The sequence below is a fragment of the Eubalaena glacialis genome, chromosome 7, assembly GCF_028564815.1.
Source record: "Eubalaena glacialis isolate mEubGla1 chromosome 7, mEubGla1.1.hap2.+ XY, whole genome shotgun sequence".
Lineage (NCBI taxonomy): Eukaryota > Metazoa > Chordata > Mammalia > Artiodactyla > Balaenidae > Eubalaena > Eubalaena glacialis.
Genome location: NC_083722.1, coordinates 39,971,983 through 39,984,062, shown reverse-complemented (window position 1 = coordinate 39,984,062; position 12,080 = coordinate 39,971,983). Strand labels below are relative to the sequence as shown.

At 41.9% G+C, this 12,080-nt stretch overlaps 2 protein-coding genes across 10 annotated transcripts in view; one reads left to right on the top strand and one right to left on the bottom strand.

Moving 5' to 3' along the window:
* Positions 1-3,425: 3,425 nt before the first annotated feature.
* Positions 3,426-10,092, bottom strand: TAF11 (TATA-box binding protein associated factor 11). 2 transcript variants are annotated; one of them, XM_061195133.1, is made up of 5 exons: positions 9,771-10,077; positions 6,835-6,983; positions 5,197-5,284; positions 4,748-4,844; positions 3,426-4,078 (listed from the first exon to the last, which is right to left on the bottom strand). In XM_061195133.1, exons 1-5 carry the CDS (start codon positions 9,939-9,941, stop codon positions 3,948-3,950), a joined length of 636 nt encoding a protein of 211 aa, XP_061051116.1. In that variant the 5' UTR covers positions 9,942-10,077; the 3' UTR covers positions 3,426-3,947. The 2 variants fall into 2 exon arrangements, with proteins under 2 accessions (XP_061051116.1, XP_061051117.1); XM_061195134.1 differs by lacking the exon at positions 4,748-4,844 and having other exon boundaries at positions 9,771-10,092.
* Positions 10,093-11,445: 1,353 nt separating this feature from the next.
* Positions 11,446-12,080, top strand: part of ANKS1A (ankyrin repeat and sterile alpha motif domain containing 1A) — a 186,001-nt gene continuing 185,366 nt past the window's right edge. For all 8 annotated transcript variants that reach the window (XM_061196362.1, XM_061196356.1, XM_061196358.1 and 5 more), the window contains exon 1: positions 11,446-11,751. In XM_061196362.1, coding sequence (XP_061052345.1) covers positions 11,540-11,751 — 212 coding nt within the window. In that variant the 5' untranslated portion in view covers positions 11,446-11,539. The remainder of the gene's footprint in view (positions 11,752-12,080) is intronic.

Here is a 12,080-nt window from a genome sequence, read left to right as displayed (position 1 = left end):
TCTTAAAAACAACAATTACTATGAGATTATGGGAATGTTCTGTCATGCTTAGGAAACAACGCAGAGACTTAAAAATAAACACCTTTCTAGAGAGAATGTTAACAGGGTAAGTTCCCTATGGGTTGATGCTTGGTTTAACCTTATTTAAGAATTTTATAAATAACCTGAAAGTAGGATATTACAGTGCAATCAAATGTCACTGCTTCCAGGCAGTGAAAGATAAACCAGAAGAAATTGAAAAAACAAAAGTGAAATTGCAGAAGATTCACAAACTGGGCTGTGAATGCTCAGGAAAGTGAAGGTGAGGTTCTGTGTAGGTAAGTGTGAAGTAACGCACTTATGGGAGAATCAGCAACCAGCGAGGCAGTGAGCTCTGTTAGAACTCAGGAAAGAAACCTAAGCATTGCTGAGAGTGAGGAGGGGTCAGTGTGCTGCTGTGGCCAAAAGCCCGACTGCATCATCAGGAAGGGCACGTGGAGCCAACACAGAAAACAGCACCTCATGCAAGGCCGTGGTAATGTCTTTATCTGTGCACTTCTAGTGACCTTATTTACAAAGTATATGGTGAAGAGAGGAAAGGTCCAGAGAACAGCAAAAATTATCAGGTGGTAGAGGTACTTCCACATGTGGACACATCTTTAAAATGTTGGCTCCAGTTCTGAAAAGATGAAAGTTGAGGGTAGTGTTAGATCAGATATTCAGTCAAGAGCAGGGACATGTTCTTCAGGTCCCAAAATACTAGCTCTAGGGCTGCACCTATTAGCCTTAGGTAAAAGAAAGCACTTCTCGTAGCAAATCAGAAACTTCTAGGGGTCATTGTTCAAGAAGTGGTGCTGGCAGAAACTGTATGGGTACAGAAGGTTTAAGAGGAATCCTTGCATGATGGTTTTCCAAAAGGAATTATGGAAAACTAGGGCTATTTGGTGATATACAACAGAGAGGGTAACTGCATCCCTCCACAGACTCCCCCTTAAGTGCCTTTTTCAAAGGCAGAGTGATGAACAAAAAGAATCACTGCTCCTCTCAAGTATGGCATTTCTAATGTGTTTAAAGGGGGAGGAGGGAGGGCCAGTAGCCAGAAAATAGAATTATTCAACCTTAGGTTCACCTGAATTGGTATAAAATCACATTCTGATTCTCTTCCCTTCACCTCCTCTTCTACCCACTGTGTCCCTCCATGCAAAGAATTGCTTGGTACACCCTCACTTTAAGCTTGTGCTTGGTGCGAGGCAATAGAAACAAATCTGGCAAGCACTGAGGCTCACCCCTTTAATGAGCAGAGCTCAGTCAGGTTTCTGGGCTCTCTGGCGCTCTCGTCCATGTAACAAATGGAACCCTAGAATTTGAATTTCCTTATGTGACAGCTTTGGGCATTGTTATCTTGAAGTTCCTGCCTCAGGAAATGTGGTTGGGGTCAATGTCCCATGGAATTTTAGTAAAAATCATCTTGTATAACTTCATACTCCTATTCATTGGGGGAAGAACGACTTTCATAATGAAGAAATGTGACCTTGTTGGTAGTCCTCAGGATAAACGTAAAGGAAAAAGACGGAAGGAAAACATAGTAGTATCAGCTCCTTTGGACTGCTTACAATTTCTGCCTTGGAGCTCTAAGACTCTGTGAACAAGAAATAACAATACCTCAAGAAAATGTCTGGAGTGATAGCACCGCTATCCCTCAAAAGACTTCAGCCACCGCACATCACCATTTCAGCTGTGAAGCATTTACAACTACGTATCATCTATGATTGTCTAGAGTCCCTGTTGACACGGATATACTAGAGATGTGCTTTAGTGCATATGGACTGGTTTAAATCTCTCTTAGCTGAGCTGCAGGAACGGTTATCAATCTCAAATTCTGTTTTCAACTCACTGGAATAATTATTAACCTAGTCTATTAGACTTAAGACAGAAGGAGTAGGTTCTATTCTCATGATGGCTGCTTTTTGCTGTGTATTTAATCTGACCCTCATTTTGCCACAGGCCTCAACCTTTACGTACCCTTTTTCATGGTTCTGAAAGGAATGGTTCCTGTCTATGGAATATACAAGGGATAAGCCACCCCTCACATACTCCATAACTTAAATGCTTCCATTTAACCCATTTACATCAGTTTCCCCATAGGCTAGTTCAGGGGTTTTTTTTTTTTCTCTCCCCTATTTAATACTTGCCTAAACTTCCAAAAACAGTTATAGTAATATCACAAAACTATGGAAACAACATTGCTACACAAGCTAGTAGGATGACAACTGGTTATTTGAGAACTGCAAGAGCTGTGTCATTGCCTTGTGATTTACCACAGTAATTACTGTGTTTCAAGAGATTCTGGTGTGATGTCCTATCCTTTCAGGGACTACGGCCTTCCCCAGGATCTTCCCCCACCTTCTGCTAGAATAGGAATATTCCCATTCACCTCTGGGTAGGTATGGATAGTAGCTGTTGTTGAATGGGGATTACTCTCTCCCTCTCTTACAACAGATACAAGGGGAAACACTCTCAGATAACCTTAAACTATGAGGCTTTGCTAAGTGGCTAGACTTGGGATGTGTACTTCCTTCTTTATTATTTGTAAATTTCAGCCTTATCCAGTATCTCAAATTGCAATAGGTATAGTTCTTATAACCACTTAAAAAGCTCCCTCTGAGAGCTGAGAGAAGATCTGTTTTTGTTTTTCCCTTCAATATATTAGTTTTTGGTCAAGATTTAGCCTGAGTCTTACAGCGTTTCTTTGTGGAATACACTACTGAAGTGTCTTCTCCATTGGCTAACTACACGTTTAAAGCCATGAGTTTTAATGTAAGATAATAAAATCCAGATTTGCCCAACTTTGTGTGTCCAAGCTGTTTCCCCCACTCAGGGTGCTAAACAGAATTGGAATCTTTACTAAGACATGCTCAGGAAAGCTTCAAAAGAGAACAGCTTCAAAACCCCTCTCGTTATGACACCAAATGATTGAGAGGAAAGAATTCTTGGGGATTGCCAATTATATTACAGTAGCCTTATTACTGCTAATCACTGTCAATAAAAGGTCACTCCATTCCCCTCTACGTGAGGAAAACAATGAGAATGTATCCAATGAACTGGAATATTGGTCAGTATTGGGAAATATTAATGTTGCGGTATCTAATCAAACCTTGAGTGTACTGGTTCTGTGAACCACTTGAAAAAAGCAAATTAAACTTATTAAACAGTATTGGTTCTGGTATATCTGTTTATAGCAATTGAAACATATGGGTTTTTACATTGTTTTTAAGTACTTTAAGTACTCTTTTATGGATAAAATTTTAATGGTTCTGGTAGGAAATGGGGAGGGCTCAAATTTTCACAAAAAAGCCAAGACCAGTTTTATTCTGACACCAAAAAAGAACTTTGAACTTCTCCCCACCATTCCAACCTGCTTGACAGAAAATGAACGCACACATGGCAAGTTGGAAAACAGTTTAATGATCACTCACCAAAATGTTTACAAGGACAGACTATTCCACTACTCCTGCTGTCACCGTGTCCTTCACGGTAGAGTATCACAAGTCAAAAGTTTCTGATTGTTTCATTTACTTAAAACCAAATGTAAGAAACAACCTAAGTCATTGCAACTTCAGGCTTCAATGTGAAACCGTCAAATCGTCTTGGAAGGGTTTTCTTTCTGAAAGCAGCGTTCCTGTCCAGAAGATGCTTAAGCCTCATCAACCTTTCTTCTTCCAACTAGCCAGTAATAGTTAAATGCCTCAAAATGCCCTCAGAGGTCCCAATATTTAGTCAAGGCAAGTATGAAACAGGCTGCATGCCTTCAAGGTGTAATGAATATCAGAGTTTTGAGAAAGACATTAAAGCATCATGGAATCCTTCGAGGACCGAGATACTAAAGCACCAGTGCAGAGAGTCTCATGCAATAGGAAGTCTGGAATGAGTACTTCTTCCTTCAGTACGAGGCCCTTCTAGACTTTGGTCTAGAAGAAGATGATTTTTTTGTGCTTCGAGTTGGGAATTTGCCCCTTCGACTTCAGCCTCCGAACAGCCTCCCTCATATGTTTGGGTTGTAGCGGTGGCATTTCTCCCCACTTCTCACACACATCCAGTGCTAAACAGAGGGCAAGGAGAGAGTTTCATTATCACACAAGAGCTTATGCATTATAATCCTTTTGAGTCCTGTAATTCTCATTAACTCTTCTTAAGCTTGCTAAAGAAATAAACCAAGACATTTTCCCTTCTTAAGAGAATGCTATAAAATGTATCATGTTAGCTTTAGTATATCCCACATCAGGTTTTATCATAGGCAACAGTTTAAAACATATCTTCTCCTTAAAAGAATAGGTATTTCACCAGCTAGAAATTAGCAATGGGCAGCAGCCAGGTTCTTTACTTGATGGACAGGGGGCAGTTCCCAGGGATCATAACATCAGGGACAACTACTCACCGTACCACACTGGTCAGCCCCAGTGATTGCTTTTTTTTGTATCTTTACTTTTGGCAGCAGAATTGAGCAAAATCCATTGGAGGAAAATACAAAGTCTGTTTCTGTCACCCTGGGCTGAGGACAGGAATCAGGAGGGCAGATTTCCTAGGTGTTTCCAGGCCTTTCAGTATTGAAACTTTCAAGGAATAATGTTCATGCTCTCCTGAATGCAAGGCTCCCTTTCTAGTGTAAATGGAAACCACCACTGGTGCCTTAATAAGTCCCTCACTATAGATATTCTTGGAAATAAGACCACCACAGGCTCAATCCAGTATTTAGACCAACACCACTCACCTTCTTCTACCACCTCCCCGACGAAAACTTTGGAAATACCAGACATAGCAATAACAACATTCTGAGACACAGAGGTACCAGTGATGGACTGGATCAGCTTGAAAGAAGGACAAAAGACTGTGATTAAGGTAGTCAAGGACTGGCTTTGGAACATAGTACCCATAAGAGCTCTGCACTGAAAGAGTTCACTAAAGGCTGGATCTGAAATTGACACCAGTAAAACAAAAGGATTCAGGTGTATAATGGCCTATTCTATTTGTTGAGACCCTATCCCTAGAATACAAAATTACAACTGGTCAGATTATTGAGGGGCATGCTATTTTTATTTTCCTGCCTAAATGTTCCACCAACTTGCCTAACACCTCACTTCAAAATGCCAATGGATACAGCTGTTGAGTCTCATTCAGTTCTCATAGCTCATGGAAATGAGTGTGGTAGTCCATCCTTACCCTTTTAATGGCTGCCTTAGGGAAAGCTGACCGGCGATACATTTCATAACGGTTCAGCTGCTCCTCAGAAAAAGAAGAAACCAGGATTCTAGACAAAGATTCAGGTAATTAAGTTCACTTATAAGAATGAATACTTAAGATATATATTATTATGTCAATAAAAGCAAGTCTCAGATATCTAAAAAATAAATTTTTCAAGGGATCAATAGTATTAGGCTTAGTGTTTATGAGGAATGAAGAGAAAGCATTTCTACTCTTACGGAACTTGACAATAAGTGAAATGCAAGTTCCTTTCTTACTTCACTAAGAACAAAAACAACAATGTTGGGTCGTTGAATCACACTATACAGGTTATGTTTTCAGCATTAGGCTCTCTCTCCCCATAAGGCTACCTCACTACACTTCACATTAAAGATAAAAATTTAATATGTAAATTTATATTCAAACCAGTAGTTTCCAACATTAACAGATTAAGGGGAAATTTTATAAAACATATGGAAAAGGGTTAATAATCTTAATATATAGTTAAATTTTCAAATAAATTAAAAGATGGCCATACCAATTTTAGAAAATGAGCAAAGGAAGTGAATAGGAAATTTACAAAATATACCAATGGCCAATATATAGAGAGGAAAAAACTTAAGCTTCAGTATTAACTAAAGAAATTAAAATGATGAACTAAAGCAAGATTAACATTTTTCATAAAACAGATAAAGAAGTATTAAAAAGCATGGTATTAGTGAGGATGGGAGGACACAAACTCATGCATGCTGGTAGACTGTGAGGTGCAACAACCTTTTTGGAGAATCTGAAATACAAATGAAAATCCTTTGAAAATGTTCATACTGTTTAAACTACCAATTACACTTCTAGGAGTTTATTTTAGGAAGTAAATGGACAAGTACGCAAAGATGTGCTCAAAGATGTTGATCATAATGTTGTCAAAAGAGGAAGAAAAAAAACCCAGAACAACTACAGACATAGGTTACATTATAGTTCATCCATATAATGGAATACAATGTGGCCATTAAAAATGATGATTTATGGGCATATTTACTGACATGAAAATATTTAGCTATATACTGATATATCAAACATTAAAGAATATATCTGAAAAGGTATATACCCAAATATATACCCTGGGTAAACTCTGGGTGGTGGAATTATAAGCAATTATTTTTTCTATTTTTCTGTATTTTCTGAATTATTTGCAATGAACCTATCCCATTTTTACAATCAGAAAACATAACAAAGCTATTTCCATTTTGAAGAAAATTATGACCTAGATGTATAATTATTGACATGGAAAACATTTACCATATATAATGTGGAAAACAGGTTACAAACAGTCTTTAACATCTTTGGAATTTTAAATTTAATTTTATTTATAGATATATATATGTAAAGAAAATATCTTGGTGAATATATATCAAAATATTAACAGTGTTTATTTTGGTGGTATGGTGATATTTTTATTTTTACTTATATTTTCTATACCATAACATAATGCAATATTAATTGCTTTATTTTCTTTTGAGTTTAAAAAAGAAAAGAAAAATTTAAGGACAAGAAAAATGTATTAACTTTGTGTGGTCAGGTTAGAGCCTTGAAAGGGGAAAGATCAGAAGAGTGACTTACTGCATCTTTTGAATCTCATCTTCATCCACTTTCTGCTTCTTCTCTTTCTTTTCTTTGGTATCTATTTTCAGTTTTTTGGCTGCAGGAGTAAGTAATGATGAGTCTTCCCTTTCAACTGCTGTTAAATCTGAGATATCCTGACTCTTGAGCTAAGAAGACAAAAGAAACCCTTTATATATTTGGCCTACTTCCCAGACTTGGGTAAGGTAAGAAGACATCATTTCTCATTACAACACAACAAATCCACTTATCTCTGTAGTTTTTTGGTTCCAGGCATTGGCTGTACCATCAAAATATAAGCTACCCTGTCTCTCCTAAAGGAGTTTTTAGCCCAGCTGTAGAAAGAAAACCTACTAAATAGTCCAGTTTTCCAGGTTAGCTATGATCCTAGTTCCAGTCATCTGTTTACAAGGGCAATGTAGTGCCAAGGATCATGAAAACCACTCTCCCCCTGATCCCCTTCTTCTGACCTCATTCTTTAGAGGGGATGTCAGAAAAGTCCTCTCCACCCAGCCAGCTCTTCTTCCTCTAAATCTATAGATCTCTTTACTGATGATGATTCCATGTGGAAAGAATATTAAAAAGGAGGTACCTTCTCATCAAAGCAGTGTTTTTTTGAATTTGTGACTTTTAAGTGAGCTTCTCCCACATGTAGTGCTCTTTTCTTCCTAACTTTCAATACCACTGTATCATGCAAATATTTACTTCCCATTACTAGACTGAGAACTTTATTTATTTATTTTTTAGTTCTCTTTATTTTTGGCTGCATTGGGTCTTTGTTGCTGCGCGCGGTCTTTCTCTCGTTGCAGCAATTGGGGACTACTCCTTGTTGCGGTGCACGGGCTTCTCATTGCGGTGGCTTCTCTCGTTGCGGAGCACGGGCTCTAGGCACGCGGGCTTAGTAGTCGTGGCTCGCGGGCTCTAGGCGCAGGCTCAGTAGCTGTGGCACATAGGCTTAGTTCGTTCCTCCGCGGCATGTGGGATCTTCCCGGACCAGGGCTCGAACCCCTGTCCCCTGCACTGGCAGGCGGATTCTTAACCACTGCGCCACCAGGGAAGCCCCTAGACTCACAACTTTTTGAAGATAGGTTTGTCTCTTATTTATCTCTCCTCACATAAATATTTACCATTGTTTTACTCATTCTAGATGTTTAATATCTGTTTAATAATGACAACAAAAAAAATCCAAACTTCATCCCCTCCAACAATATAGAATCTAAGGATACAACAAACCTCATTAATGAGATTTAACTTCTGTTTCCTTAAAGAGAAACTCACATTTAAACTCATACAGGAATATGAGAAGTACGTGAGAGCGAAGGCAGTAAATCTTTAACAACCTTTTCAACTTCTTCTCTAGTTACTGATATATACAAATTTTCTAACTTCTTTGTGCTTCAATTTTGGTGATTTATATTATCCTTAAAAATGAGCTATTTTTCTTGAAGTTTCAAAATTACTTGGTCTAAACTTGAACATCAAATTTTCTTAAAGCTTAAAGATCTCCATATCAGTGCCTATAGCCCTTTCTTATTTCATAATGTTGTACATTTACATTTCAAATAACCAGGTCTTCATTTTATTGTTTATGTTTTTAAAGCATTAATTCATTAACATCTACTTTTATCCCGATTAATTCCTTGCTCCTACATTCTTCTGGTTTATTTTGTTCTTTTTCTGGTTTCTTGAGCTGGGTGCTTATTTTCAATATCTCTTGTTTGTTAGTAAAAATATGTAAGGTTATGAATTTTTCTTTAAATAAAGTTTTCGTCAAATCCCATTGGATTTGATGTGGCATTCTCTTTGTTAATTTCTTTAATCCAAAGGCTATTTAGAAACTAGTTTAAAATGTCCAGGTGTTAGTTTTTTGGAGGGAGTTGGAGTGGGAGAAAATTTTTGTTGTTAATTTCAGGTTCTATTGCACTGTACTAACAGGATATGATCTGTTATGATTTCTACTTTTAAGGATTTATGCTTTTCTTTGTGGTCTGGTATATGATCAATTTAAAAAAGTGTTTCAGAAGCATCAAAAATTTTTTTTATCTTCTAGGTGCAAATTTCTGTATGTAGTGAGCTTTTTACTGGACTAAGCTAATTATTACTTAAATCCTTTCTGTCCTTGAGATCTGTTCTAAAAGTTCCTTCTTAAAGTAGTTTTGTCACATTTTTCTTTTTCTAAAAGTTCTTAACTTTATATATTTTCATACAACTTTATGCTCTGAAAGGCTGTTTCCATTTAATCCAATGTCTTCACCCATGCTCTCACACTTACATTCAAACAGGAATTATAGCTCTAAGACCCCAAGATTCTACCTTTAGAAATGGAACCTAGAGAACGCTGAGATTCTAGTATCCTGACTGATGCTCAGCGGAACAACATTGCTGAATTCTTGAGATGGCACAATTGATAGGTTTGGTGCTATAGAGACCCTTGGACATTAGCACCCAGGTCACTGGTAGCAGTTAAATGTCCCAAGAGGATAAGAACGTGACTAAATTAGTACCTACCTCAAAGTCTCCCTTTAACGACTCTGCAGCCTATAATGACAAAGTTACGCTTAAGCAATATCTAAGAAACCATATTGGGGTGAAAGTGGTACTAGGAATCCTGGGTTCTAGCTTTTGCCCTAAGTTTCAGTGTCGATTGGCATTGACCTCAATTTCCTCACCAGGAAAACCAAGAGGCTATTTGAAATTCCCTTAGAAGTAGCTTTAACGCCTAAGGGCAGGGATTAAAAATATTGACCCAGTGCTTGGGTCTCTGGAACTGAACCGGCTCTGAAGGTTTTGTCTCCTCTCTCCCCCCAACCCCGCGATGGCAGATCTAAAGGGTCATGGTGAGTTCGACTATCTTAGCTTGGGAGGGACCAAGCAAGAAGCCTGTCAAGCAGCCAGTGACACAACTCCTCCGGCCTCATCAACACATCTCTCCCTACCTCGCCTTCTTCAGCCGAGGCCTCTTTCAATTCCCCATCTGCGTCTCCGTCAGTTTCCTCCGGGATTCCGTCCGTGTCAGTAACCCCCGGGCCCCCAGGAGCAGCGGCCGTCTCATCTGACTCCTCTGTCTCTCCACCTTTTTCCGTGGGCGACTCGCAGGCATTATCCATGGCGGCGAGAAGAAGATGGGAGAGGAGATCGCGGTGCTGTCAGACTCAGGAGCTCCGGACTCCGCGCAGCACCGCAGCCCTGGAGCTTACTTCCTGTCGTCGCGCTGCGATGACATCACCCATACCGCTCTTCCGAGGGGTCATTTAGAGGCGCGCCTAGAGGACTTCAGGGCTCCGTTTTACTTCTGATTTGGTGGCGGTGGGGAGAGGGAAAATTGAGGGCACGGAAATCAGTTTGTGTATTTTCCACCTTGGGAAACCAGCATTTGTAAAGGAGAGCTTTGTTGTTTACTGAAGGGCTTCTTTTTCCTTTCCATCTTTCTCAAAACGCAGTGTCAGTGAACTCCGTCCTTAATCCGCTTTCCTCAGAGTAAAGTTTGGGGACAGGAGAAAACTCAATTCCGTTGTTCGCCCTTGTTGTGGCATGCGGCTACCAGGCAAACGCAGGCAGGAACTCAACCTCTTACAGTTCAATTGGACAGAGACCTCGGGCTTGTGTTAACATTGAATTGCCAGCATTTCTCTTCCGTTCCTCAAGCACCTAAAAAGAAAGAAAATAGTCATACAGCTTGAACAGAATTTATCCAATGCATTAACTCCACAACTACTGAGCGTCTACTTCGAGCCAGGAACAGTCCTAGCACCACAAACAAAACAGGCGGTTTCTACGCAATTGTATGATTTCCCCAATTCACCAGGACTCAAGATTGGGGTCGGTTTTACAAATCTGACTTTTAATGTCACTTTGGTTAATGTCATCAAAAGTAAGAGGAAATAGGGCTTCCCTGGCGGTCCAGTGGTTAGAACTCCGCACTTCCACTGCAAGGGGAGCGGGTTCGATCTCTGATCCGGGAACTAGGATCCCGCATGCCTCGGGGGCGGCTAAAAAAAAAAAACGTAAGGGGAAACAAATCCTACTGGGAGGGAGATATTTCCTTTGAGTGTTTGGCTTTAACGAGCCATTTCAGGGATTGGGAGCATGAAGTGCGGATATTTTCCTTTTAAAATTTTCCTCTCTTTCCTCATTGCGGTACGGAGGGGGGCATTTTACTCACGTCTTTATCACTCGGTTCCCACACCCATTACATATTTATGTGTTCAGAAGGAATGGCCTTGGAAATGTAGGTGCGCGTTACCATATTTCTCTCTTTGTTTCTACACTGCCTGGATGAATTACCGTATTTTCTGTCCTGCGAGCTCCCAAAACCTTTGGAAAAGGAGCGCACTTCGGCAGGCGCAGACAGGTGAACCGCGTTTGTTCCCTTCCACTTATACAGCGGGCGACCCTGCGACGCTCTCCTCTTGACCTGGAAGACCTATCTCTGTGCAGCGGGGTGCCCTTGGCGCAGACCACAACCACCTGCTCCCGCTCGCTGAGCCCCGCCCAGCTAGGTGGGCAAGGGGGCGGGGTGCGGGGGCGCTCTGACGCGTGACGCCGGATCCCGGAAGTGACGCGCTCCTGGGGGAAAAGGCGGGGGGAGGGGGGTGGTGTCCCGGCCGGTTTGGGGGGCGCGTTGCCCGGAGACCGAAAGTTTGCGAGCCAGAACAGGCTGGGCGGCGGCCCCGGAAAGGGGGTCCAGGGGGCGGCGGCCCTGGGGATGGGGAAGGAGCAGGAGCTGCTGGAGGCGGCCCGCACCGGACACCTCCCGGCCGTGGAGAAGCTGCTGTCCGGGAAGCGGCTCTCCTCAGGCTTCGGGGGCGGCGGCAGCGGGGGCTCAGGGGGAGGCGGCGGCGGCGGCGGCGGCGGCGGCGGCGGCGGCGGTGGCGGTGGTCTCGGCTCCTCGAGCCATCCCCTCTCCAGCCTGCTCAGGTGGGTATCACTCCGGGGCTGGGCAGCTGCCTGGAGACCCCCCCTTCCCCTGCCCGTCTCCTGGGTCCCCAGAGAGATCGGGGCTCCGGAGGCCCTGGCGGGGTGGGTTTTCGGGGTGCCCCGGGGCTAGGGCAGGCGGCCCAAGGGGCGAGGGGTGCCAGTGCGGGTCCGCGCGGCGTCAGGCTCTCCTCGTCTCGCCTAACCCGGCAGCGAAGAATGGTGGGAGTGCCCAGGTGGCAGCCTCCGCCGCATGGCACAGCCGGGCTTCACCCTCGCCCGCTGTTGGGTGCCAGCTGTTGTATCTCACAAGCCACTTTAGAGCAGAAAAT